This window comes from Nicotiana attenuata, unplaced genomic scaffold (assembly GCF_001879085.1).
Source record: "Nicotiana attenuata strain UT unplaced genomic scaffold, NIATTr2, whole genome shotgun sequence".
Classification (NCBI taxonomy): Eukaryota; Viridiplantae; Streptophyta; class Magnoliopsida; order Solanales; family Solanaceae; genus Nicotiana; species Nicotiana attenuata.
This window is the reverse complement of record NW_017675786.1, coordinates 34,428-59,924: the sequence shown is the minus strand read 5'-3', so window position 1 is coordinate 59,924 and position 25,497 is coordinate 34,428. Positions and strand designations below refer to the sequence as shown.

At 40.1% G+C, this 25,497-nt stretch overlaps 1 protein-coding gene across 2 annotated transcripts; it reads left to right on the top strand.

The window, feature by feature from the left end:
- Nucleotides 1-16,091: 16,091 nt before the first annotated feature.
- Nucleotides 16,092-20,761, top strand: LOC109220439. 2 transcript variants are annotated; one of them, XM_019384911.1, is made up of 9 exons: nucleotides 16,092-16,285; nucleotides 16,971-17,047; nucleotides 17,136-17,265; nucleotides 17,466-17,536; nucleotides 17,668-18,252; nucleotides 18,392-18,985; nucleotides 19,126-19,338; nucleotides 19,515-19,661; nucleotides 19,845-20,761. In XM_019384911.1, the coding sequence occupies exons 1-9, from the start codon at nucleotides 16,258-16,260 to the stop codon at nucleotides 20,097-20,099; spliced, it is 2,100 nt and encodes a 699-aa protein (XP_019240456.1). In that variant the 5' UTR covers nucleotides 16,092-16,257; the 3' UTR covers nucleotides 20,100-20,761. The 2 variants fall into 2 exon arrangements, with proteins under 2 accessions (XP_019240456.1, XP_019240455.1); XM_019384910.1 differs by having other exon boundaries at nucleotides 16,093-16,285; nucleotides 19,839-20,761.
- The last annotated feature ends 4,736 nt before the right edge of the window (nucleotides 20,762-25,497 follow it).

Sequence of the window (25,497 nt, the reverse complement as noted above, 5' to 3'; positions counted from 1 at the left end):
CCTCGTTGCAGCTTCCGATGGAGCTTCCCTAACTTTGACGGCTCATTGGGATTGTATCCAACTTTTGCAAATAGCTTGTAAGCGTTAGGGTCAAAACCTTCATCTATTCGCTTTGTAGGAGTGCCACATTCTGCAAACGATTTTGGGCTACAAACCCTGCAAGCGGCATTGAGGACGACTTTACTGCCTCAATTCGTTTGACCGGAAGAGTTAACTCCTTTAGCATGTTAGCTTGGCGATTATGTGATTCGCCCTCGTCTTTCTTCCTTTTAGGGACATATTGGAGCGCGGGACTTCCTTTCTTTCCATAAGACGCAATACCCCCTTTATGAGATTTATTCACGTTGGCGGGTACCTCCTCAATAACAGTTTTGGCTTTGCCAGTAGTCACCTCTTCTCTTTTAGTTGTGGGTTCTTTATTCTTGCTTTTCGTGCCATCATCAGCTTTCAGCTCCTTCACAATGCGGTTCTTCAAGTAGAACTTTGCATCGGCGAAGTGTGACTCAGCCTCGGTGAATGGCTCATCATCAACAACTACCGTCTTCTCGACTTCACCCTCGTAGTATTTTAAACATTGATGGTAGGTAGATGGAACTACTTTATTCTCATGTATCCAAGGCCTCCGAAGCAAAACATTGTATGAAGTCTTCACGTCGATCACAGGCAGCCATGCACTTGATTGCATATCTTCAATAGTGATTCCCAGCCTGATCGCGCCTATGGCTCTTTGCCCCCCTTGGTTGAATCCTTGGATCATCACACGACTTTCTGAGAGTTCGTTCATGGGAATACCAAGTTCTTTCACAGTGTGTATTGGCAAAATATTCACTGAGGATCCTCCATCAACCAAAATCCGATTTACCCTTTCATCGCGCATATAGCCAACCAGGTACAATGGGCGGTTATGAGGAGTGTCACCTAGCAAAAGATCGTCATTTGTGAACGTGACCTTTTCCTCACAAGCATTAACTTCTTGAGGAGTGGACTCGATGGGCTTTTCCGAAGATGGTGCCAACGGTAGGTCATCACTCTTTTCTTCCCCTTTGTCAGCATGGCAACAAGAGGCATCAATGCCCTCATGGGAAATCTTCATGCGGAACCAACTTGGTAAAAACTCCTCCAAGGTCACTGGATTTCGTGGCTTTTGAGAATGGTGCATCTCGACTTCTGCTTTCTTCAAATGCCTAACTGGATTTTTTTTTCGTTGGTCTTTTTACCATCATCTTCCTTGTTGGTTGTTCTATTGATTCTTTTTGTGGGCTCCTTTTGTGGTGCCTACGACGAGTCACCAATGTCCAACCTTCATCATCATCAGGTTGATTGACTTCGGCTTTGTCGCTCTCCAGTAAGTCTTCATCTTTACTTTCTTTAAAACCACATAATTCATCCGGACTGAATGAGCCAAAGGTGATAGAGACTTGGTTTGCGCTTGCTTTCTCATCTTCAAGCACGATCTTCTTTTCGCGAGCCAAGTCCATGAGTTTGTCCTTGAAGACAAAGCAGTTCTCCAGAAGGTGGCTTACAAGTCGGTGATATTTGCAGTAATTTGGGTCATTTGTTTTCCCAGCTTCATTTGGTCGCTTCATCTCCGGAAGCTCGATGAGATTTAACTCGAGGAGTTCTTCGAAAATGGCTGGCACATCAGAATCCAGGAATGGGTACTCTTTCTCTTGCATTTCTTTTAGAGTCAGCTTTCCACTTGGCTTATCTTGAAACGAAGTGGATTTCATACTCTGCTTCTTGCTCACCTTCGTCGTGAACTTCATAGGTGACGTGTTGACATTCATAGCTTCTTTGCTTTCAGACTTGGGTACGAACTTGCCTCACTTCCTGACTTCTTGCTTGTTATTCGCATTGCGAGGTTCATAGATGGGCAGCCTTTCATTTCCAGCGGAGGCCATGCTCAATTCCATGTCATGGGCATGAGTTGCAAGCTCTTCAAATGTTCTAGGCTTGATACTTTGCAAGATGTAGCGCAATCCCCAATGCATGCCTTGGATGCACATCTCTATGCCTGAAGCTTCACTAAGCCTGTCTTTGCAGTTGAGGCTTGCATTCCTCCAACGATTGATAAAGTCTATAACTGGAACCCCCTTTCGTTGACGAGTATTTGTAAGTTCTATCATACTCACAGTACATCTCGTACTATAAAAGCGATTGAGGAACTCTTGCTCTAGTTGATCCCAGCTATCGATAGATCCAGCCTCGAGGTCCGTATACCAGTCAAAAGCATTTCCTTTTAGCGAGCGGACAAACTTCTTGATAAGGTAATCTCCATAAGTCCCAGCATTGTTGCACGTCTCCACGAAGTTCGCAACATGTTGTTTTGGGTTACCTTTGCCATCAAACTGTTGAAACTTCGGAGGTTGATAGCCAGCAGGCATCTTCAACATATCGACCGTTGTAGTGTACGGCTTTGCATATGTAAGAGAGGATTTAGCAGCAACTTCGTATTTGTTCTTAATGGTTCCTTCGATGAACTCCTTCAGTTGATCGATTGGAATCATCCCTTCAGATGAGACAGGGATAGCCTTAGTGGATGTTGCTTGTCTTGGGGGAGAGTCACTCTCTAGAACTTCTGGGAGCTTGCCGGGTGCATGGGTGGATTCTTCTTCCATCAAGATCCCCACCCTGTCTGTTAGCTTGTCAATTCTAGCCTCTTGATTTTGCATGCATTTGGTCAAGCCAGCGATTGCTTCCGTCAAGTTTGCCAACTGCTCCTCCATATTGTCACCATGGCTTGCATGATTGTTGTGGATGACGGAGAGTAGCATGGATTTTCACACAGATTGATCCTTGATTGGCTCACGCTATGTGGTGTAAGTGGGGAGGATCCATCACTTGAAGCATCATCATCTTCCTTCACAGCAGAGTGTCTGGAGCCGGAGAGGTCAAGCAGAGCAAGAGTTTTCTTGATATTTTCAGCAACATCGCTTCCTCCTTCAGATGCGTTTGTGGAAGATCTTGCTCCTTTTGAGGATGAAGATCCGAAAACAGGGGTTGATGCGAACGGCACTTGGGGTGCTTGTTTTCCTAAAGAGCTTACTTTTCTCCTCGTAACTGGTCCGAAGCTTCCAAATGTGACATCGAGAATGCTTTCCACATCAGCATAAAACCTGGAGTTAGCAGCCTTGGTGGAAGTTGAACCGGAGTTGATTTTCTTTGAAGCCATTTCAATGTTCTTGGTATTTGGTGAATGAAAAGTTGAAATGAGAGGTAGAGATTGTCCCACTGGGCGTGCCAGAATTTGTAGACAATAAATTTGAGTCAAGAAAATAAAATCAACATCGAAAAATATCGCAACAATCGTAGTATTTTATTTCGAATATTTGAGTGTACAATCTCTATGAATCCTCTGATTCTTCCTTTCAATGGTAAATAAATTCAAGGATCTTTGAGTTTGATCTTGAATCTATGTTTGTTGCCACGAACGATGATCTTGTTCTTGAGTTTGAGCTTGATTGCTTGGACTTGAACTTGATTTGGTCTTCGTTCTTGAGCTTGAACTTGATTTGTTCTTCGTTCTTGAGCTTGAACTTGATTTGTTCTTCGTTCTTGAGCTTGAACTTGATTTCTTGAAATTGAACTTGAAGCTTGAAACTTATGGAGGAATTTGCAGCGTTTGATCCACGAGCTCTTTCTTGCTTCTTGTTATAACTTCTGGTGTTTTTTTCTGAGTTATGAAGACCCCTGTTTATAGTTGTGGAAGGGAAGAGTCATGATAAGAACAAACTCTTTCCGACCAATCAAATTGAAGGGTGACATGGCCGCATTTGATTGGCCAGAACATGTCACTTGCACACGTGGCACGATTTCATTGGCCTTTCAGTGTAACTGGGCATGCCTTGTCATTTTGTCACGTGGCATGATCATATTGGCTCTTCCGCTTGACTTGGCGCGCCACGTCATTTGACACGTGGCACCAAACTGGGCCTCTAGGAAGATGTCATCTTGGGCTTAATGAAGTTGGCTCATCACTTTAGCCAATTAAGTGGGCTAGCCCAATGAATTAAGACTTATTTAATCCATATATATTGGATTTATATAATTAATTCAATTATATTAGCCCATAGTATTTATTTGGACCAATATTTTCTTGAATTAAAAATATAATCCAAATTATTTTATGGATTTAATTTTAATAAAATTTATATGCCTACAAATGCCCCTTAGTTCAAGACTTGATAGGTTTAGACGTGTCCAACTCCAAAAGGCAAGGCTTGAAGTATTAACATAGTATTTATTTTGTAATGAATATTCCCCGAAACTTATTCAAGTGATATATTTGCATTTCACAATATGTATGAAATGACAAATATAAGCATCTAGGTCAAGATCTTTTACATTATTCGAAACTTTACTTAACATTAGCACCATCCTAATTCATGTTCACAAACTTGCATGAAAATCCACGTAGAAGACATCATCATACCACATATTCCCATATGACTAGGAATCCGTGAACTTTAAAACTTGAATTTTGTGAAATCTATGATTCCTACTTGAAACCAAACGAACAGCTAAGTAATTTGCGTCGACAATAAATTTGTCTCGTACTTGAACTTGAATTTGCGTCGACAAGTTCAATTCCTACTTGAACTTGAAGAAGAATCAAGTAATATTAATATTGGAGTTAACCAAGTAGATCCCGTATAGTTGTACTACCGCCTTAGCAATCCTAGTTCTTTTCAATAACTGATTTCAGCTATTCCCACATCGAAATCTCACTTCCCAATCAGCTTCATAGGAGATCTATATAAACCCCATACTCATGTGTTCATTAAGCATCAATTCACAATATTTGCAAACCACTTAAGTCTATTTTTTGGACTCCGAAGCATTAACGAAAAGGTAATTTCTTTTTCTTTTCTTGTTTTGTTGTCTTTTTTTTTTTTAGGTCAAGCGAGAAAGATATGTTCTTGTCCAATAAGATGATCCACGCATGAAGAAGGCGGTCTTAGGGTGTGAGGGGATGGGTACTCGTCCCTGCCCAAATATTGGAGAGATTATTTTCATGGCCCGACTACCGAAGAGATTACTCTCAATGTGGCCCGACTACCGGAGAGATTACTCTCAAAATGGCCCGACTACCGGAGAGATTACTCTCTATGTGGCCCAACTACCGGAGAGATAACTCTCAATGTGGCCCGACAACCGGAAAGATTACTCTCAAAATGGCCCGACTACAGGAGAGATTACTCTCACTGTGACCCGATTATCGGAAAGGCCAACTTAAGGTGCAAAGGGACTCATATGTCCACCTTAAGATTGGAAAGTTATAGTTCTTTAAGGACAAACCCACGAAAAGGCCAACTTAAGGTGCAAAGGGACTTATATGTCCACCTTAAGATTGGAAAGTTATAAAGCTTCAACTCGAAGACGAAATCTACTTGAACACTTGGAAAACTTTGAAGATTTGGCGGACTTTGCAGACTTCAACTCGAAGATTCGGAGGGCTTAGATAATTCAACTTTAATATCGGCGAATTTGAAGACTGACACTTGAAGACCGAAGGACTTGAAGACTTCAACTTTGAGACTTGGAGGGCTTAAATATTTCAAATTGATGATCGGCGAATTTGAAGACTTCAATTTGAAGACCGACGAACTTGAAGACTTCAACTTTGAGACTTGGAGGGCTTAAATATTTCAACTTGAAGATCGGCGAATTTGAAGACTTCAACTTGAAGACCGACGGAGTTGAAGATTTAAACTTGGAGACTTCAACTTTAATACCGACGGACTTGAAGACTTCAACTTGGAGACTTCGAGGGCTTAAATATTTCAGCTTCTCTTTTACTTTACATTGTCCGACTCTTATCTTAGTCGCATAATTTTCAGCTTTACGCGCTTGTAACAAAAGATTCATATCTTGTCGTGGGAGAGTCTAAATAATGAACCGTTTGATTTCTCGAAAATTAGACTTCAATATCTAAAATATATCCAAAACTTAGAATCAAACACCTTCAGAATCACCCCAGATAATATTTTGAAACCAACTCTAGATTTTACCACGTTGAAAATTTCAGATTTGCACAGTCTCACAAAAAAAAAATCATATCTTGGTGTAGAAATATCAAAATTGCAAACCGTTTGATTTCAAGAAAACTAGACTTCAAAATCTAAAACATATCCAAAATTATCAATCAAACAACTTCAGAATCGTCCCAGATAATATTTTGAAACCAACTTTATATTGCACCATGCTATCAATTCCAGATTTGTGCGACTACACCAAAACATTTGCATCTTGGTATGGAAGCCTCGAGATCGGAAGATGTCTTACTTGCCATAAATCAAAATTTAAGAGCTATATTCTAACAAATATCTTGGGTTCAAGTCTCACTGAACTTGAAACGTTGTGCCAAGCAATCTTTTCCTTATACTTGTGTTTCCTTTTGACGCATCTCTTCTCTTCCCTTTTTTCTTAAGGCAGAGGGCGGACTTGGAGACCAACAAACTTGAAGGTTTGGCGAACCTGAACACATAGAGAATCCCTGGACTTCATTGCAAATACTTGACATCCTCCAAAACTTGGCCCATTGAAGATATCAATTTACCGTGGAGGGTTGCCCCCTTTGAATCAAATGAGATCAAATTTCAATAGGAGGATGGTGTTTCAGCTTGATTTTACATTCCTCCATACTTCACTCAGACAGCAATTGGGGCAATATGTATCTTTTGAACTTATGCGACTGAACTTAGAATGAAACTCTAAGCTGCCTACGTACCTCGGTGAAGAGGATCAAGTCATACCGTAGTTCAGACTGGGTGATTTTTTTTTATGTCCTAACTTTTGCCTAGGCTGCCTCTTTCGAGATTTTCAACCTAGCGGACTTTTTTTTTCTTTTTTTGTGCGTCCTAACTTTTGCCTAGGCCGCCTCTTTCGAGATTTTCAACCTAGCGGGCTCTTTTTTTTTGTTTTTTTTGTAGGGGCCGTACACAGTTTAGACTCATGCGGGCCAGGAGTGTAGCAACATGCAGTTTAGGCTCGTGCGTCAAGGAGCGTCATGACTTGCAGTTTAGGCTCGTATGTCGAGGAACGTTGCAATTTCAAGGATAATACTTCTTTAAGAATTTGCCATTGATGGGGCCGATTCTCATGCCATCTACATCAACCAGCTTGTAAGCCCCACTTGAGTAAGCTTCTTGTACGACATATGGCCCATCCCATTTTGAAGTGAACTTCCCTACATGTTTACGGGAAGTAATTATGGGTGTTCATACGGCAAGGACTTGATCTCCTACTTGAAAGGATCTCGGGCGAACTCTTTTATTGAAGGCGCGAGATAATCGAGCTTGATAACATTCAAGACTCTGTTGAGCTTCCAATCTCTTTTCATCAAGAGCTTCCAACTCTACTAATCGAAGTCAAGCATTTTCTTCACCAGTGATCCCTTCTTGAATAGCCAGTCGTAACGAAGGTATTTGACGCTCAAGTGGCAAGACGGCTTCGACTCCATAAACGAGTGAATAAGGAGTTGCTTGTGTTGGCGTGCGGTGAGTCGTCCTATACGCCCATAGAGCTTCTTCCATACGGTCATTCCAATCTCATTTGGATATGGAGACGACTTTCTTGCATAGAGTCTTGTTGAATGCTTCAGCTAGACCATTGGCGGCAGCATTATACATCGAAGAGTTATGTTGCTTGAAGCCAAAGAAATAACAAATCTTGTTCATCAACCTATTATCGAATGGCTTTCCATTATCCGTTATTATGTAACGAAGAATGCCAAAGCGATAAATAATGTTTACTCGGATGAAACTTGCAACATTTTCCTTCTTTACTTCCTTAAGAGCAACAACTTCAGCCCATTTTGAGAAGTAGTCAGTTGCAGCCAAGATGTATAAGTGCCCACCAGAGGACTTTGGCAGTGGTCCAACAACATCCAATCCCCAAACGTCAAATGGCCAGGATGCAACAGTCGGGTGCAACACTTCAGGAGGTTGATGAATAAAATTTGCATGGAATTGACAAGCCTTGCATCTTCGACCGTAGTCCAAGCAATCTTTTACCATCGTTGGCCAATAATATCCATCCTTTTTAAATGGAAGTGGAGCTTTGGTCCAGACTGGTGTGACCCACATACCCCAGAATGTGCCTCTTGCAAAGCTTGGAGAGTTCTTCTCCTAGGCATCGCAAGAGTGCTCCCTCGAACGACCTTCTGTATAGAGTATCCTTGTAGTAAAGGAAGCGAGGTGTACGACGACGGATTCAAGTCCTTCTCCTCGGATTTCTGGAAGTATCCCATAGCATAAGTAGTCGATAATGGGTTGTCGCCACTCTTCTTTCTCAACTTCAGAAATAGCAACAAGATGCTTGAGTTTGTTTTCTTCACCTTCAGCCTCATTTGGCGGCGGTACTACCCATTTTTAGCAGACGGTAACTTGCGCTTGGTCAGGCGGGGCTATAATGAAGCTAGAGCAGCTAAAGCATCAGCCTTCTTATTTTCTTTCCTTGGCACATGCTGAATAGTCACATCACCGAGCCACCCCATCAACTTTTTAGCGTAATCATGATATGGGCGTAGTTCAGGCTTCTTGACCTCGTTACTACCTAGAAGTTGATTGACCACTAACTGGGAGTCATCAAAGACTTGCAATTGCAATTGCTTTATATCAACGGCCATTTCAAGCCCAAGTATTAATGCTTGATACTCAGCAACATTGTTGGAATAGAGTTGTGTCAAGGTGAAAGAGTAGGGCAAGACTTCACCTTGGGGAGTGACAAATACTACGCCAGCCCCGGCTCCCCCACGATGCGCAACACCATCAAAGTACTTCTTCCATGGAGTTTGAACTTCAACGACCATTGCGTCCACATCAGGTAGTTCATCAGTTAGCTCCCAGTCATCAGGTATCGGATGATCTGCCAAGAAGTCCGTCGATGCTTGTCCTTTTACAGCCTTTTGAGGAATGTACAAGATCTTGAATTGTTGAAACTGGAGGTACCATCTCGCTAGTCGATCACTAAGAACAGGTTTTGACATCACGAACTTGATGGGATTTGCTTTAGAAACAAGACGGACAACATGAGCTTGAAAGTAGTGCTTCAACTTTTGAATTGAGAAGACTAGCACCAAACACAAATTTTCAATTGGCGAATAATTCAACTCGTTAGGTGTCATCATCCTGCTCAAGTAGAAAAGAGAGTTTTCTTTCCCCTCACTATTTTCTTGGGCCAACAGTTCTCCAACAGACCTTTCCTGCGCGGCAATGTATAGTATCAATCCAGCTATAGGAGCTGCTAAAACTGGAGGCTTCATCAAGTAGGTTTTGATGCATTCAAAGGCAATGCTACAAGCTAGGTCCCACTTGAAAGGAACGCCTTTCTTCATGAGGCGACTAAATGGTTGGCACCTCCCAGCCAGGTTTGATATGAATCTTCTAAGTTGTGCTAGCTTTCCTTGCAGACTTTTCAATTCATGGATATCTCGAGGCTCAGGCATTTTCAAAATGGCATCCACTTTGGCTTGATCAATTTCGATCCCTCGATGTCGGACAATGAAACCAAGGAACTTTCCAGAAGTAACTCCAAAGGCACATTTCAATGGATTCATCCTAAGTTGGTACCTCCGGTGCAATTCAAATACCATCCTCAAGTCTTTCATGTGGTCACCCTTCTCTCTTGATTTCACCACCAAGTCGTCAACATAGCATTCGGCATTCTTGTGGCGAAGATCGTCGAAAATATGCTGCATAGCCCTTTGGTAAGTAGCACCAGCATTCTTCAAGCCAAAAGGCATTACCTTGTAGCAATAAATACCCTTGGGGGTGCGGAACGCAGTAAGCTCTTCATCTTTTGGTGCCATGCGAATATGGTTATAGCCCGACGAACCGTCTATGAAAGACATTGCCTCGTAACCAGTAGTAGCATCGATCATCAGCTCTGGAATAGGAAGCGGGAATTCATCTTTGGGACACGCATTATTGAGGTCCTTGAAGTCAACGCATACTCGAATCTGGCCATTCTTCTTCCTTACAGGGACAATACTTGAAACCCATGTTGGTTATTTAACTTCCCGAATAAATCCAGCTTCAATGAGTTTGTTAACTTCAGTTTCAATCAGGGGAACCAAGTCCGGCCTAAAGCGCCTTTGAGCTTGTTTAACAGGGCGAGCACTATTTTTTACTGCAAGGTAATGGACTGCTACTTTCGGGTCCAAGCCAGGCATCTCTTTGTAACTCCAAGCGAAGACATCCCTGAACTCCTTGAGTAACTCAATATAAGTGCTCTCTTCATCAGCTTCTAGTAAAGAACTTAGGTAGGTGGGTCTTGGTTCTTCATCGGTGCCAAGGTTAACTTCTTTTAAGGAATCAACTGTCGTCTTCACTCCTTCTTCAAGTTCAGTGGAGCATCTTTCGCATCTTCGTCTTCTTGAGGGGCCCCATCATTGAAGGATATGTGATAACACGGCGAAACATCCTCCAATTCCGCATTATCTTCCAATGAAGATGGAATGCCATTCTCGACTTATACAGTAATATGATATGAAGAACCCACACTTTCTTCATCTTCATCACGTTCCTTAGTATAGACCACAGTATATGGATTTACCTTTTGTACTTCTTTACATGGAACCACAAGTTTTGTTTGTCGCCTCATTCTTGAAGGAACCAAACTTTGGAACTCCTTAGAGATCTCATGGATTTTGGGTGAAGCGGGTGTTTTTATGCTATGAAAATTTCTCCGGAACTTTTTCCCCTTCTTTAGTGGACCCAATCTTTCAAACACAGAGGTCCTCACAGGTGATTTTCCAAGTCGATCAAAGACAGAAGGCTTGTTAGAAGCGGCTGATTCATCTTCTACAGTGATATAATTGCTGCTCGCCCTTCTTATTGAGATGCGCACTGGTGACGGTTGTTTGTATCCCAAACCTTCACGTGGTTGCCTCATTGCAGCTTCTGATGGGAGCTTTCCTAACTTTGACGACTCATTGGGATTGTATCCAGCTTTTGCAAATAGCTTGTAAGCGTTAGGGTCAAAACCTTCATTTGTTCGCTTTGTAAGGAGTGACACATTCTACAAACGATTTTGGGCTACAAACCCTGCAAGCGGCATTGAGGATGACTTTACTGCCTCAATTCGTTTGATCGGAAGAGTTAACTCCTTTAGCATGTTAGCTTGGAGATTAAATGATTCGCCTTCATCTTTCTTCCTTTTAGGGACATATTGGAGCGCCAGACTTACTTTCTTGCCATAAACGTAATATTCCCTCTATAAGATTTATTCGCGTTGGGTTGTACCTCCTTACTTACAACTTTGGCTCCACCAGTAATCACCTCTTCTCTTTTAGTTGAGGGCTTTTGGTTCTTGCTTTTCATGCCATCATCAGCTTTCAGCTCCTTCACAATGCGGTTCTTCAAGAAGAACTTTGCATCGGCGAAGTGTGACTCAGCCTCGGTGAATGGCTCACCATCAGCAACTACCGTCTTCTCGGCTTCACCCTCGTAGTATTTTAAACATTGATGGTAGGTAGATGGAACTACTTTATTCTCATGTATCCAAGGCCTCCCAAGCAAAACATTGTATGAAGTCTTCGCGTCGATCACATGCAGCCATGCACTTGATTGCATATATTCAATAGTGATTCCCAGCCTGATTGTGCCTATGGCTCTTTTCTCCCTTGGCTGAATCCTTGGATCATCACACGACTTTCTGAGAGTTCGTTCATGGGAATACCAAGTTCTTTCACAGTGTGGATTGGCAAAATGTTCACTGAAAATCCTCCATCAACCAAAATCCGATTTACCCTTTCATCGCGCATATAGCCAACCAGGTACAATGGGCGGTTATGAGGAGTGTCACCTAGCAAAAGATCGTCATTTGTGAACGTAACCTTTTCCTCACAAGCATTAACTTCTTGAGGAGTGAACTCGATGGGCTTTTCCGAAGATGGTGCCAACAGTAGGTCATCACTCTTTTCTTCCCCTTTGTCAGCATGGCAACAAGAGGCATCAATGCCCTCATGGGAAATCTTCGTGCGGAACCAACTTGGCAAGAACTCCTCCAAGGTCACTGGATTTCGTGGCTTTTGAGAATGGTGCATCTCCACTTTTGCTTTCTTCAAATGTCTAACTGGATTCTATCTCCTTGGTCATTTCACCATCATTTTCCTTGTTGGTTGTTCTATTGATTCCTTTCGTGGGCTCCTTTTGTGGTGCCTACGACGAGTTACCAATGTCCAACCTTCATCATCATCAGGTTGATTGACTTCGGCTTTGTCGCTCTCCAGTAAGTCTTCATCTTTACTTTCTTTAAAACCACATAATTCATCCGGACTGAATGAGCCAAAGGTGATAGAGACTTGGTTTGCGCTTGCTTTCTCATCTTCAAGCACGATCTTCTTTTCGCGAGCCAAGTCCATGACTTTGTCCTTGAAGACAAAGCAGTTCTCCAGAAGGTGGCTTACAAGTCAGTGATATTTGCAGTAATTTGGGTCATTTGTTTTCCCAGCTTCATTTGGTCGCTTCATCTCCAGAAGCTCAATAAGATTTAACTCGAGGAGTTCTTCGAAAATGGCTGGCACATCAGAATCCAGAAATGGGTACTCTTTCTCTTGCATTTCTCTTAGAGTCAACTTTCCACTTGGCTTATCGTGAAAAGAAGTGGATTTCATACTCTGCTTCTTGCTCACCTTCGTCGTGAACTTCATAGGTGACGTGTTGACATTCATAGCTTCTTTGCTTTCAGACTTGGGTACGAACTTGCCTCACTTCCTGACTTCTTGCTTGTTATTTGCTTTGCGAGGTTCATAGATGGTCAACCTTTCATTTCCAGCGGAGGCCATGCTCAATTCCATGTCATGGGCACGAGTTGCAAGCTCTTCAAATGTTCTAGGCTTGATACTTTGCAAGATGTAGCGCAATCCCCAATGCATGCCTTGGATGCACATCTCTATGCCTGAAGCTTCACTAAGCCTGTCTTTGCAGTTGAGGCTTGCATTCCTCCACTGATTGATAAAGTCAATAACTGGTTCCCCCTTTCGTTGACGAGTATTTGTAAGTTCTATCATACTCACAGTATGTCTCGTACTATAAAAGCGATTGAGGAACTCTTGCTCTAGTTGATCCCAGATATCGATAGATCCAGCCTCGATGTCCGTGTACCAGTCAAAAGCATTTCCTTTTAGCGAGCAGACAAACTGTTTGATGAGGTAATCTCCATAAGTCCCAGCATTGTTGCACGTCTCCACGAAGTGTGCAACATGTTGTTTTGGGTTACCTTTACCATCAAACTGTTGAAACTTCAGAGGTTGATAGCCAGCAGGCATCTTCAACATATCGACCCTTGCAGTGTACGGCTTTGCATATGTAAGGGAGGATTTGGCAGCAACTTCATATTTGTTCTTAATGGTTCCTTCGATGAACTACTTCTGTTGATCGATTGGAATCATCCCTTCAGATGAGACAGGGATAGCCTTAGTGGACGCTGCCTGTCTTGGAGGAGAGTCACTCTCTAGAACCTCTGGGAGCTTGCCGGGTGCATGGCTGGATTCTTCTTCCATCAAGATTCCCACCCTATCTGTTAGCTTGTCAATTCTAGCCTCTTGATTTTGCATGCTTTGGTCAAGCCAGCGATTGCTTCCGTCAAGTTTGCCAACTGCTCCTCCATAGATGAAGTGTTTGTCACCATGGCCTGCATGATTGTCGTGGATGACGGAGAGTAGTATGGATTTTCACACGGATTGATCCTTGATTGGCTCACGCTATGTGGTGTAAGTGGGGAGGAGCCATCACTTGAAGCATCCTCATCTTCCTTCACAGCAGAGTGCTTGGAGCTGGAGAGGTCAAGCAGAGTAAGAGTTTTCTTGATCTTTTCAGCAACATCGCTTTCTCCTTCAGATACGTTTGTGGAAGATCTTGCTCCTTTTGAGGATGGAGATACGAAAATAGGGGTTGATGCGGACGGCACTTGGGGTGCTTGTTGTCCTAAAGAGCTTGCTTTGCTCCTCGTAACTGGTCCGAAGCTTCCAAAGGTAACACCGAGGATGTTTTCCACATCAGCATAGAACCTGGAGTTAGCAGCCTTGGTAGAAGTTGAACCGGAGTTGATTTTCTTTGAAGCCATTTCAATGTTCTTGGACTTTGGTGATTGAAAAGTTGAGATGAGAGGTAGAGATCGTCCCACTGGGCGTGCCAGAATTTGTAGACAATAAATTTGGGTCGAGAAAATAAAATCAAGACCGAAAAATATTGCAACAATCGTAGTATTTTATTTCGAATATTGAGTGTACAATCTCTATGATTCCTCTGATTCTACTTTTCTAGTATGAATTCAAGGGCCTTTGAACTTGAATTTGAATTTGATTTATCCGTCGCGAACACTTTGATTATTGCCACGAATTTTATCATGAACAAGTAGCCTTGATTTTGAAAGCCTTGTATTTGATTTGACTTCACTCTTGATCTTGAATACTTGAATTGTTCTTCGTTATTGAACTTGAACTTGATTGCTTGAAGCTTGAAACTTGTGGAGGAATTTGCAGTGTTTGATCCACGAGCTCTTTCTTGCTTCTTGTTATAACTTCTGGTCCCTTTTCTAAGTTATGAAGACCCCTATTTATAGTTGTGGAAGGGAGGAGTTGTGATAAGAACAAACTCATTCCGACCAATCAAATTGAAGTGTGACATGGCCGCATTTGATTGGCCAGAACATGTCACTTGCACACGTGGCGCGATTTCATTGGCCTTTTAGTGTGACTGTGCATGCCTTGTCATTTTGACACGTGGCATGGTCCTATTGGCTATTCCGCTTGACTTGGCGCGCCACGTCATTTGACACGTGGCACCAAACTGGGCCTCTAGGAAGATGTCATCTTGGGCTTAATGAAGTGGGCTCATCACTTTAGCCCAATTAAATGGGCTAGTCCAATAGATTAAGACTTATTTATTTCATCCATATATATTGGACTTACATAATTAATTCAATCATATATGCCCATAATATTTATTTGGACTAATATATCTCGAATTTAAAATATAGTCCAAATTATTTTATAGATTTAATTTATGTAAAATTTATATGCCTACATCACCTTCTATCGTTATTTTGCTACTGTTTACTCTTTATCTAGACAGTGTTGTACTAGAAATTTTACAGTATATTCCTGTAGGGCTTATGACTAAGTTCCACTTGTTTTAGGAGTTTTGTTACATATGTTGTGTTTCAGATTTATTATGAGTTTATCTTATTATCCGTTAGGAGTTTTGTTAAATCCCGTTAAGTATTCATGAATGTTAGGCTTGCCCAGTCTTACAGACTATGTGCCATCACGACATCCTAAGGTGGAAAATTAGGGTCGTGGCACACAGGGTCCAGGGAAGGGCCGCACCCAAGATGTGTAATGTGGACGAGAGTATTTATTTAATTTTGTTTCCTTAAATTCATCAATATTATTGATTTGATTATGTAGGGATTAGTACCTTTTCCTTTATAATAAGCCAAATCAATTAATTAGTCCTTTTTAAAACTCCCTCCAACTTGTTATGTTCCATTGCAGATCAAATGAATTAATTTCATATTTTCCTCATCTAATTGCAAGTCTTTCCTAAAACTTTAAATACAAATAATTCATCAAATAAGAAGTGTATAAAAAATAATTTGGATAAAGCAAGAAATAGCGATTGGAATCTATCATAGAATCCTTTGTCCTTAATTTCCAAAACAACCCCATTTCTAAATTCGTCGTGCTATCCTTTTTTGTTTTCTTCTTTATCCATTTTTTTGACCTCCTTTTTTCTTAATTCTTTTATTAAAATATCTAGATATTTTCTTTTTTTCCTTCGAGAAGGGGTTATTGCAATTGTTTCGAAATTGCAAGAGTCCACCCAGTAGACCCAAAGTCCACTCATTTTGGAGGCACACTTTTGTCCTTCACAAAGCCTACCTGTACGAGCATCCAAACTATTTCACAAACCAATAAAATAACGCCACGTGCAGTAGCAGGTAATTTTCTGTGAGCTGGACTGATCACCCACAGGTGAGAAAAGAAATTGGGTCAGATCTGGTAATAAGAGAAATATAAGGGGCCTATAAGAGCAAAACAAATCCGCGTTGCATTTGAATCACACCAAATTTATGGATCAAAACCCTCGCTTTTTATAGTTTCTCTCTCTCGATACCCAAACCCCTCTATCTCTCTCTAATATTTGGCTTCGCTTTTGAGTGGCGGCTGAAGCTCTCACTCCACACACCCGTTGTCTCCTCTAGGGTTTTAAAAATCTCTCCTCCATTTTTGAAGATCTATCTTGTGTTATGGCAGCTGTTGCTCCTCCTGCTGATCGTATCCTTATAGATTTTACTTATATGGGTATTCTTTGTCTTTTTTCTTGTTCAAATCGACCCCCCAAGTTTTGATTTTTACCTGTTTTACGAAGATATACATTAGATATAGGTATCTCTATGTTTTATGGGTAGAATTTTTATGTGAGTCTATTGGGATTCTTTAGATCTGGGCTATTGTGATATGCGTTGCTGTTATCTGCTTGATTTTTTATTGGTTTAGGTTTTGTTTGGTGAGTGATTTATGTGTTTTAGTCTGTTGAGAGCCTTGGCTTTGAAAAATAATCTGTGTTTTTCTATTTTTTAAAATTGGTTTGTACGTGTGTTTATGGTGTATATAGGCTGTTTGAGATTTTTTTTAAATAAAAATAATGTTTTGCAGCTGGTATATGTTGGAAAATTTTGTAGCTGATTTGGTGATATATAGCTTGGTGTTTTCTATTAACAACAGTAGAAATTTGGTTTGGTTTTGGTTTAAAATTTTTTTTCTAAATTCTTTAATTATTTGGAATTGCGGATTTGAAGAGTTTATGGGCTAATTTTAGTAAATTTACATAGTTCCAAAAGATGTGTGTTGTTCAGTACAAATTGATTGATATGTTGGAATTGTTCTTGGCCTAGCTTGTTGTTGTGTTTTTGGGCTAATTGTGTGAAGAAGTGCTATTCCTTTACATTTACTGCTATAGAAGCTGCAGATTTGCTGCAGAAGTTGTCATTGGATTCTCAAAATAAGACACTTGAAGTTGCAGAGCCAAAAAAGAAGGTACCCTTTTAGTTTTTTTTTTTCTAAATTCTTTTATTTCGGTCAATTGGTCTAAAGTTCTTAATTTGAAATTCTGATCCTTTTTCAGCCTTTGGACTCCAAAGACACTGGAAATGGTCAGATCCAGTCAGTGGATCGGTCAGTTACCCCTCTATTGCCTGACTTCATGGATCCAACTTTGTGCTATGTTCCTAATGGCTATCCCTCATACTATTATGGTATTGTTAATATCATCTGAATTAAATTTATGGCTTCACTTTGTGTCAGAACAGCCTATATGTACCTCTGTTAGGATGTTATTAAAACATAAATATACATCTGTAGGATAATGATGTTTTATTTCTTCACAATTTAGCACATCACTTGGTTCATACCGACATTCTTTTTTATACTGACATTCTTTTCTATTCTCCTATAGGGTATGATGGTTCTGGTAATGAATGGGAGGACTATACAAGATATGTGAACCCAGAGGGAGTTGAGATGACTGTAAGTTATTCTGCTTGCGACGCTAGCTACAGCACTTGATGTCTTAATCTATTTGCTGGATTCAATCTTTGGTTTCACGTTGCTTTTGTTTATTATTTATGTATTTTGGTTTTGATATGATGAAAACACAGGGAGCTTATGGGGACAACGGGTCATTTATGTATCAGCATGGCTATGGTTATGCACCCTATAGTCCATATTCGCCTGCTACTTCCCCTGTCCCGACTGTGGGGCATGACGGCCAGCTTTATGGAGCACAACACTACCACTATCCATATTTCCAGCCCCTCCCTCCAACCAGTACTCCATACACTACTCCAGTTGCTCCGGCCAAAGGTGAGATCGCCACCTCTGCTGCTGCTGACCAAGCACCATTGTCTGTGGATTCTGCTAATGGAAATTCTAATGGCATTGCAAATGGTGGTGTAAAGGGAAATACCGCGCCTACGCCTGTGAGGCCTGCATTCCAGCATTCATTCTTAAATGCTAATGGCTCTTTTGGACGGGGTGGTGCCTTGCCTGGAGGAGTTGCTTCGGGCTATCAGGATCCTAGATTTGGTTTTGATGGTGTAAGGTCTCCCATTCCATGGTTAGATGGGTCAATGTTTACTGATGGGCAAGCTAGGCCAGTGGCGAGCAATCCTATTACGCCTTCATTTTCAAATGGCAGTGCCATTCCATCATCAAAAAATCAGAACGTTCATCCACATCTAATGGTATGTTGTATTCTACAATATTGATCTATTATTGCACTTCTCATTACAGTCTCCTTCGTGAGACTTAGAAGCTCCATGTTTTGTACTATATGGTCAGTTCATTTTCTTGTTGGAACTGACACTACTGTTTCATTGTCAGGGCTTGCACCACCCTAGGCCCTCGTCTGGCATGAATACAGCTAATGGGTATATGAATACATTGTATCCCAATAAATTTTATGGGCGGTATGGGAACACATTCAGTTCTGGCATGGGCTTTGGATCTAACAGGTATGACTCTCGCGCTACAGGTCGTGGGTGGACGCCGGTTGACAACAGGTTTAAACCCAGGGGTAGAGGAAATAGTTTCTATGGCTATGGTAACGAGAACATGGATGGTTTAAATGAGCTCAACAGGGGACCAAGAGGTAAAGGTTTCAAGAACCAGAAGGGTTTTACACCAGTTGCTTTGGCAGTCAAGGGGCAGAACATCCCCCTAACTGTAACCAATGATGCCGAGAAAGATAAACCAAGCCTGATTCCTGACAAAGAACAGTACAACCGTCCAGATTTTCCAGTGACATATACTGATGCCAAGTTTTTTATCATCAAGTCTTACAGTGAAGATGATGTGCACAAAAGCATCAAATATAATGTGTGGGCTAGCACACCAAACGGTAACAAGAAGCTTGATGCTGCATATCAGGAGGCTCAACAAAAGTCTGGAGGCTGTCCTATCTTTCTTTTCTTCTCGGTGAGCTTTCATATTTAAATTATTTCTCCAAGTCGTTTTTGGTTTAATTCGGGTATACATGAATTTACATGTAATTTCGAATGGTTTTGGGTTCTCATCCTCATTAATTTTGATTGCTTATTTTTGGTCTTTTTATCCAGGTAAATACAAGTGGTCAATTTGTTGGTGTTGCAGAGATGGTAGGACCAGTTGATTTCAACAAGAGTGTGGAGTATTGGCAGCAAGACAAGTGGATCGGCTGCTTTCCTGTGAAGTGGCACATTGTGAAGGATGTACCAAACAGTTTGTTGAAACACATCACACTGGAGAACAACGAGAACAAGCCTGTTACCAACAGTAGAGATACTCAGGAGGTACACCACATGCTCTAATATTATGAGCTAGATATAAGGGTAGTAATTGTTGGGTGATCGAGTGTAATATGTCCTGGCTCATTTGACCTTTGGGTAATTGGAATTATGTTTTTACCAACTGTTTAACTTATTCCAAAAGAACATGGTTTTACCAACAGTTTCATTGTTTTGTACAGGTTAAAATAGAGCAGGGCCTGCAGGTGATAAAGATTTTTAAAGATCATATTAGCAAACAGTGCATTCTTGATGATTTTGAGTTCTATGAGGATCGTCAAAAGAGAATTCAGGAAAAGAAGGCCAAGCAGCAGCTTTTCCAGAAGCAGGTAGAATATATGAATACACACACACACACACACACTAAATATCTGGCTATGAAATGAATAAAAAGAAGAAGATTATGATCAGGTGCTTTCGCTAGTGCATTTAGCAGTAATCGATATCTTCGTAGTAGTTATCTTCCTCTTGGTAGTAAATAATGCTTTTCTTTTTGGTTGTCTTAGTCGCAGGTGTGGGAAGGCAAAGCTACTGAAGAGAAGAATAAAGACAATTCCAACGGCGAACTTAAATCCCAGAAACTTTCAGAAGTTTCTGCTGTTTTGAGCAAGGGAAGTTTACCAGCTGCTCAGGCTAATGGAGAGGTCAAGCTTGCGGAAAATGGATCAGTTACAAAATTAGGAGACGATGTGAAGGTTGCTAAACCAGTCACTGTATCCGACAAGAAACCTGTAGCTAAGGGGATAGCAAATGGGGTTGTTAATTGATGCCAGCTTCAGCTGATAAAGGGTGGTCAGTGGTTAACAGGTCCTAAAATGGAGCTTTAACTACATGATTTGCATGCAAGTGCTTGGTTAGATCTCATAACCATTGGGCTGCCCTTTTTGTCCTAGCTGCATTTGTAGTTGGTTCTTGCATTAAGAAATCTCCAGAGAGAAGTCAATAGTGGCAAAGGCTAATTCATCTGCTTCTAGGATTTCAGGAAGTATGGAAGCCCCATATATCCTCATAGGCAAGTTTCTTTACTTGGCTTTAGTTTCTGACTGGTTTTATACCTTAGGGATTTGGGTTGTAGGATAATTATCATTTTGTTTTTTTGGTTTCTTTCGACTTGTGTCTTTTTGGTCCATTTTTTTTTCTCAGTTGGGGTTCATGTTATTATTAGTTAGTTTGGCTCCCAATCCTATCTTGTACATCTAGATCGTCTGTTGCGGCATGACAGCAGTGCCTTTTGTACTAGTCAAAAAGAGCTAGAAGCAAGGTGGGTATGCATTGCAATATAGTTGGCTCAAAAGCTTCTGATTGTAGTGTTTCATCTTTTTGGTTTTCTTCTCGACGGTTTTGTATTCATGTTAATTTAGTCAAATGACACCCAATCTGGAAAAGAACTTGCATGTCGTTTTATATTAAAGGTAGTAGGTGTTCTGACTTAATATTATGGGAATGCTTTTGCAGTACTAATTCAAGAAGCTTTTGAGGAATTTTCCACTTTGTTTTGAGCTCTTTTTCTTTTTTGCAGTAGTTTCACCGGGGTGGGCGTTCGGGCGGTTCGGATTGAATATAAAAATTGCGGTTTGGATATTTGATTTTTGAATTAAATAAATGACAATCCAAATTCAATCCATATAATCTCGGATTGGATTGGAGTTTTTTAGTTCGATTTTGGATTAATCGATTTAGGTATTTTGAATTTTGGGTTTTAAGCCTATAAGTTTAGATGTTTCTTCTTCTTACAAAAACGAATGTCCAAATAAAGTATTCATGTGTAATTACCTAATAAGTTTTTCATTATCACTGTAATTCAAGTAATGAAATCATTATCAAGAAAATACAACAAAGATATTCATAAGGCCAATAAGAAATAACAATAGTAAAACTAGGTCCAAATATAAAGTATTTTAACAATAATTTAGTAGTTAGTACTGGATATATGAGATAATGTCTAATGGTAGGGTATTTGACTTATTATTATTCGTATATGGATAATGGATGAAATATACAACAACAACAGCAATTCAGTAAAATCCCACTAGTGTGGTCTGGGGAGGGTAGAGTGTACGCAGACCTTACCCCTACCCTTGAGGGATAGAGACCCTCAGCTCAGATACAATAGATCTGTGGCAACAAAACCCAAAAAATAATCAGCAAGAGACAACAAATAAATGGAAAAGCAGTAACACCAATATTATGCAAAGGTGTGAAACACAACATAAATCGCTAGCAGTGCTAGACAAAATACTATCATATTCGTCGGTACAAAGAGGGAAATCAGGACAAAGAGGAAAACCGCTCGACTACCCTTTAACCTACAACCCCAATGCTCGACCTCTACACCTTCCTATCAAGAGCCATGTCCTCGGAAATCTGGAGCCGCGCCATGTCCTGTCTGATCACCTCGCCCCAATATCTTGGGTCGCCCTCTACCTCTTCTCGCACCCCTCAAAGCCAACCGCTCACACCTCCTAACCGGCATCTAGGCTTCTCCTTTGCACGTGTCCGAACCATCTAAGTCGTGCTTCCCGCATCTTGTCGTCCACCGGAGCCACGCTCACCCTCTCCCGAATATCTTCATTCCTAATCTTATCCAGCCTAGTGTGCCCACACATCCATCTCAACATCCCCATTTATGCTACTTTCATCTTCTGGATATGTGAATTCTTGACTGGCCAACACTCAGCCCCATACAACATGGCCGGTCTAACCACCGCTCTATAGCACATTCTTGTCACACAGGACTCCAGACGCTAACCTTTATTTCATCCACCCCACCCCAATACGGTGCGTAACATCCCCGTCGATCTCCCAATCTCCCTGGATAATTGACCCTAAGTACTTAAAACTTTCTCTCTTGAGGATTACCTGTGAGTCAAGCCTGGCTTCCACATTCACTTCCCCCGTCACGTCGCTGAACTTACGGATTTTCGGATATCCACCAATCTCAAGTAGAAAAATCCAATATCCAAAAAAAATTTAAAATTAAATCCGCAATCCACTCCGTAATAAACAAATTCATACCAATAATTCAAAAAATTTGAATTTCGGGTTTGCCCAAAATATGCCCACCCCTAAGTTTTGCATTGTTTACTGTATTTAAGAGCAGTGCAATCTGGATATTGTTTTCTTGCTCTCGATCATATTCACGTTGCCTAATTATCCGTTAAGGATGTATGGGGGAAGTTGTCTCCAAAGAAAAAGAACTAGGGGATATCAAATGGGCGGGTTGGGTCAATTTTGGGCGAGTCAAAACGGGTCGAGTCAATAATTGGGCGGGTCAAAAGTTACTTGGGCAAGATGGACTGGGTCAAGATTGAGCTAAAATTTGGGTAATAGCCCAATCCGCCAAACTGTTATCAAGCTTTACATGTGTTGTTTTCTTATAAATTGTATAATTACTAAATATGAGCTTTTTTTTTCTTCTTTTGTTATGGTCATATATAATATATAAAAAAAATTATCTAAGAGATTTTGGCAAAGTTACTCATAGATCGATTTGGGAAAAATCTACACAATTTTAAATGGGTTAAGATGAGTTGGTTCAAGATGGCTGAGTTCATTAATAAACATGTCAATAACCAGCCCAACCTTGGGCGGATTGGGCAGGTCATTTGAGCTGGGCCAAATCTGACGGCCTAAAACGAACAAGGAAATTTTACCTCCTATAGCAAAGGTATACACCCTATTTATTATAAATTAAAATTATTTTAAAATATTATTTTCTATAGCTATATAGCAAAATAAGTATTTATGGTATATACAACCATTGAGGCATGAAGATGGAATACACTATTTATGTTTTTCCTCTCTCTTAGACAACTGGACATACCTATTTTTAAGGTGATTGCCGTTACTGTATTCATGAATACATGATGCGAATACATGTGAATACATGTGCATACAACTGGACTGCCCTGATTTTTGGCGCTTTTTACTGTTGTATTCATGAGTACAGTATCGCGAATAAATGTGAATACTAGGGGTGTACATAGGTCGAGTTGGTTCGGATTTTGCAATTACCAAACCAAACCAATTGTGTCGGATTATTAAATCTAAAGACCAAACTAAACCAATAAAACTCGGTTTTTCAATCTCAATTTTTCTCAGGTTTTCGGGTTACTCGGATTTTTTCGGGTTTTTTCCCGGTAAAATCTTCATAGAACAAACATATAACTTGTGCTCAAAATATTTCTTTAATCCTAGTAAGATACAATTATATAAAATATTTTCCAAGAAAAAAATATAAAACATGAGATGTGTCATGGCATTATCCTAAAATATTCAACAATAAAGATAATAAAATTATGTAATATGAATATTGCTAATTAAAAAACCATAATAAAAATAAATATAATTCAAAGTACTAAGTCATGCTAAAATAAGTAGACTAATAAGGGAGTATTAATTACATGACTAAACGCTAAAGAAAAAATAAAAATAGGTTATGCATTTTTATCTAAATTATTGCACAAAAAATAGATATTCAATACATTGCCGTTACTAATATTGAATTGAATGTCTTTTGTTAGCATTAGTATTGATTTGATTTTGGTTTGGGCTTTTGTTAGCATTATTTAAGTTACTAATATTAATGGCTATAAAACTTATTGGAACATTCAAAAGCTCTAAGTCCAAACTTGAAATAATACCTTAAAAAATAAAATCATAAAAAATTTAAGAAATATTTATAAATTACATCACAATAAGTATATTTATATAATAAATATATCTAAAATTTCTATATATATAACGTCGGGTTGATTTAGTTTCGGTTTGACTTCCTTTAGTTAAAACCAAACCAAACCAATTACGGTCTGTTTTTTTTTCCAACACCAAACAAAATCAAACTAAACCATAGTGTCGGGTTTTTTTCTCGGTTTGACTCGGATCATCGGTTTGATGCGGTTTATCGGTTTCCTTTGTACACCCCTAGTAAATACATGCGCGTATAGATGGACTGCCCTGATTTTAGGCCTTTTTTGCTGCTGTATTCATGAATACATGGCGCGAATACATGTGAATACATGCGCGTACAACTGGATTGCCATGATTTTAGGCGCCTTTTGCTGATGTATTCATGAAACATGGCGCAAATACATGCGCATACAACTGAACTTTCCTGATTTTTAGGCGCTTTTTGCTGATGTATTCATGAAATACAGCAGCGCGAATACATCGAATACGCTATCATAATTACTGAATAGTAGCTATAGGAAGTAATTATGTATATGGTAGCTATAGGAAGTTAACAGCCACTAAACACTAGTGATTTTGAAAATTTCTCGAAGAACAAACATCTAGAGTCCGGACAAGTTCAGAGTAAATTCGGATGATGGAGCGATGACGAGCGGGTTAGGTTAAGGTATAATAAAGTTTGGTTGGGTTTGGCTTGACGCGGTGTTGTGAAATGTTGGAATATTTACCTCCTATAGCAAAGGTTAACACCTTATTTATTTTAAATAAATACCATTTAAAAAAATTATATTCTATAGATACCTTTTAAGGTTTATAGTAAAATATTTAATTTTGATTACCTCCTAGCCCTAAGCCACTAAATACGCTAATCAGTTACACTATTTTCTTTCTCTCTCTACTTTGATACATCCCATTCTTTTCTCCCATCCCATTAAAATTTCCGATCTCCTCCTCCTTCCACCGGATTTGTGCAAAGCCCACTTCAGAAATTGCTCCGGCTCCCGCATCCGACGACTGGCATATTCCTACAGCTAGAAAACCCAGGGGATCGATGTTTTTGGTATTGTTAGAATTAAGAGAAACTTAATAAGTGTTTAAGGTTGAAACGTTGGCACATGAAGATCTGCTAGTGATGAGAAAAGATACGTGCAATCAAGTACGAACGCTTACTTCCTTTTCTTCCTTTTCGTAAATTATCCCTCAATAACATTTTGATGAACTAACTTGACTCCTACTGAGTTCAAGAAAATTTCTGTTATGATGTAGAGGCCTCGTGAATACCGTCTCTGTCAATTGAAAAAATTTCACTGCTGTATAAGCTGGCTCCACTAGCCTCGTGAATACCTTCCCTGCCAATTGAAAAAATTGAGATATGGATGTTGTAGGATGATTTTCTGTTAATATATGTCAATGTATTTTCATGTATTTCATTGTATTCATTATCTTTTTTTCATTGTAATTCAATGTATCTCGTTG

Coding starts and splice junctions, on each gene's coding strand:
- LOC109220439 (XM_019384910.1), top strand. CDS start 16,258: ATGGCAGCTGTTGCTCCTCCTGCTGATC. Junction 17,266..17,465: donor CTATCCCTCATACTATTATG/GTATTGTTAATA, acceptor ATTCTCCTATAG/GGTATGATGGTTCTGGTAAT. Junction 19,339..19,514: donor ACAGTAGAGATACTCAGGAG/GTACACCACATG, acceptor TGTTTTGTACAG/GTTAAAATAGAGCAGGGCCT.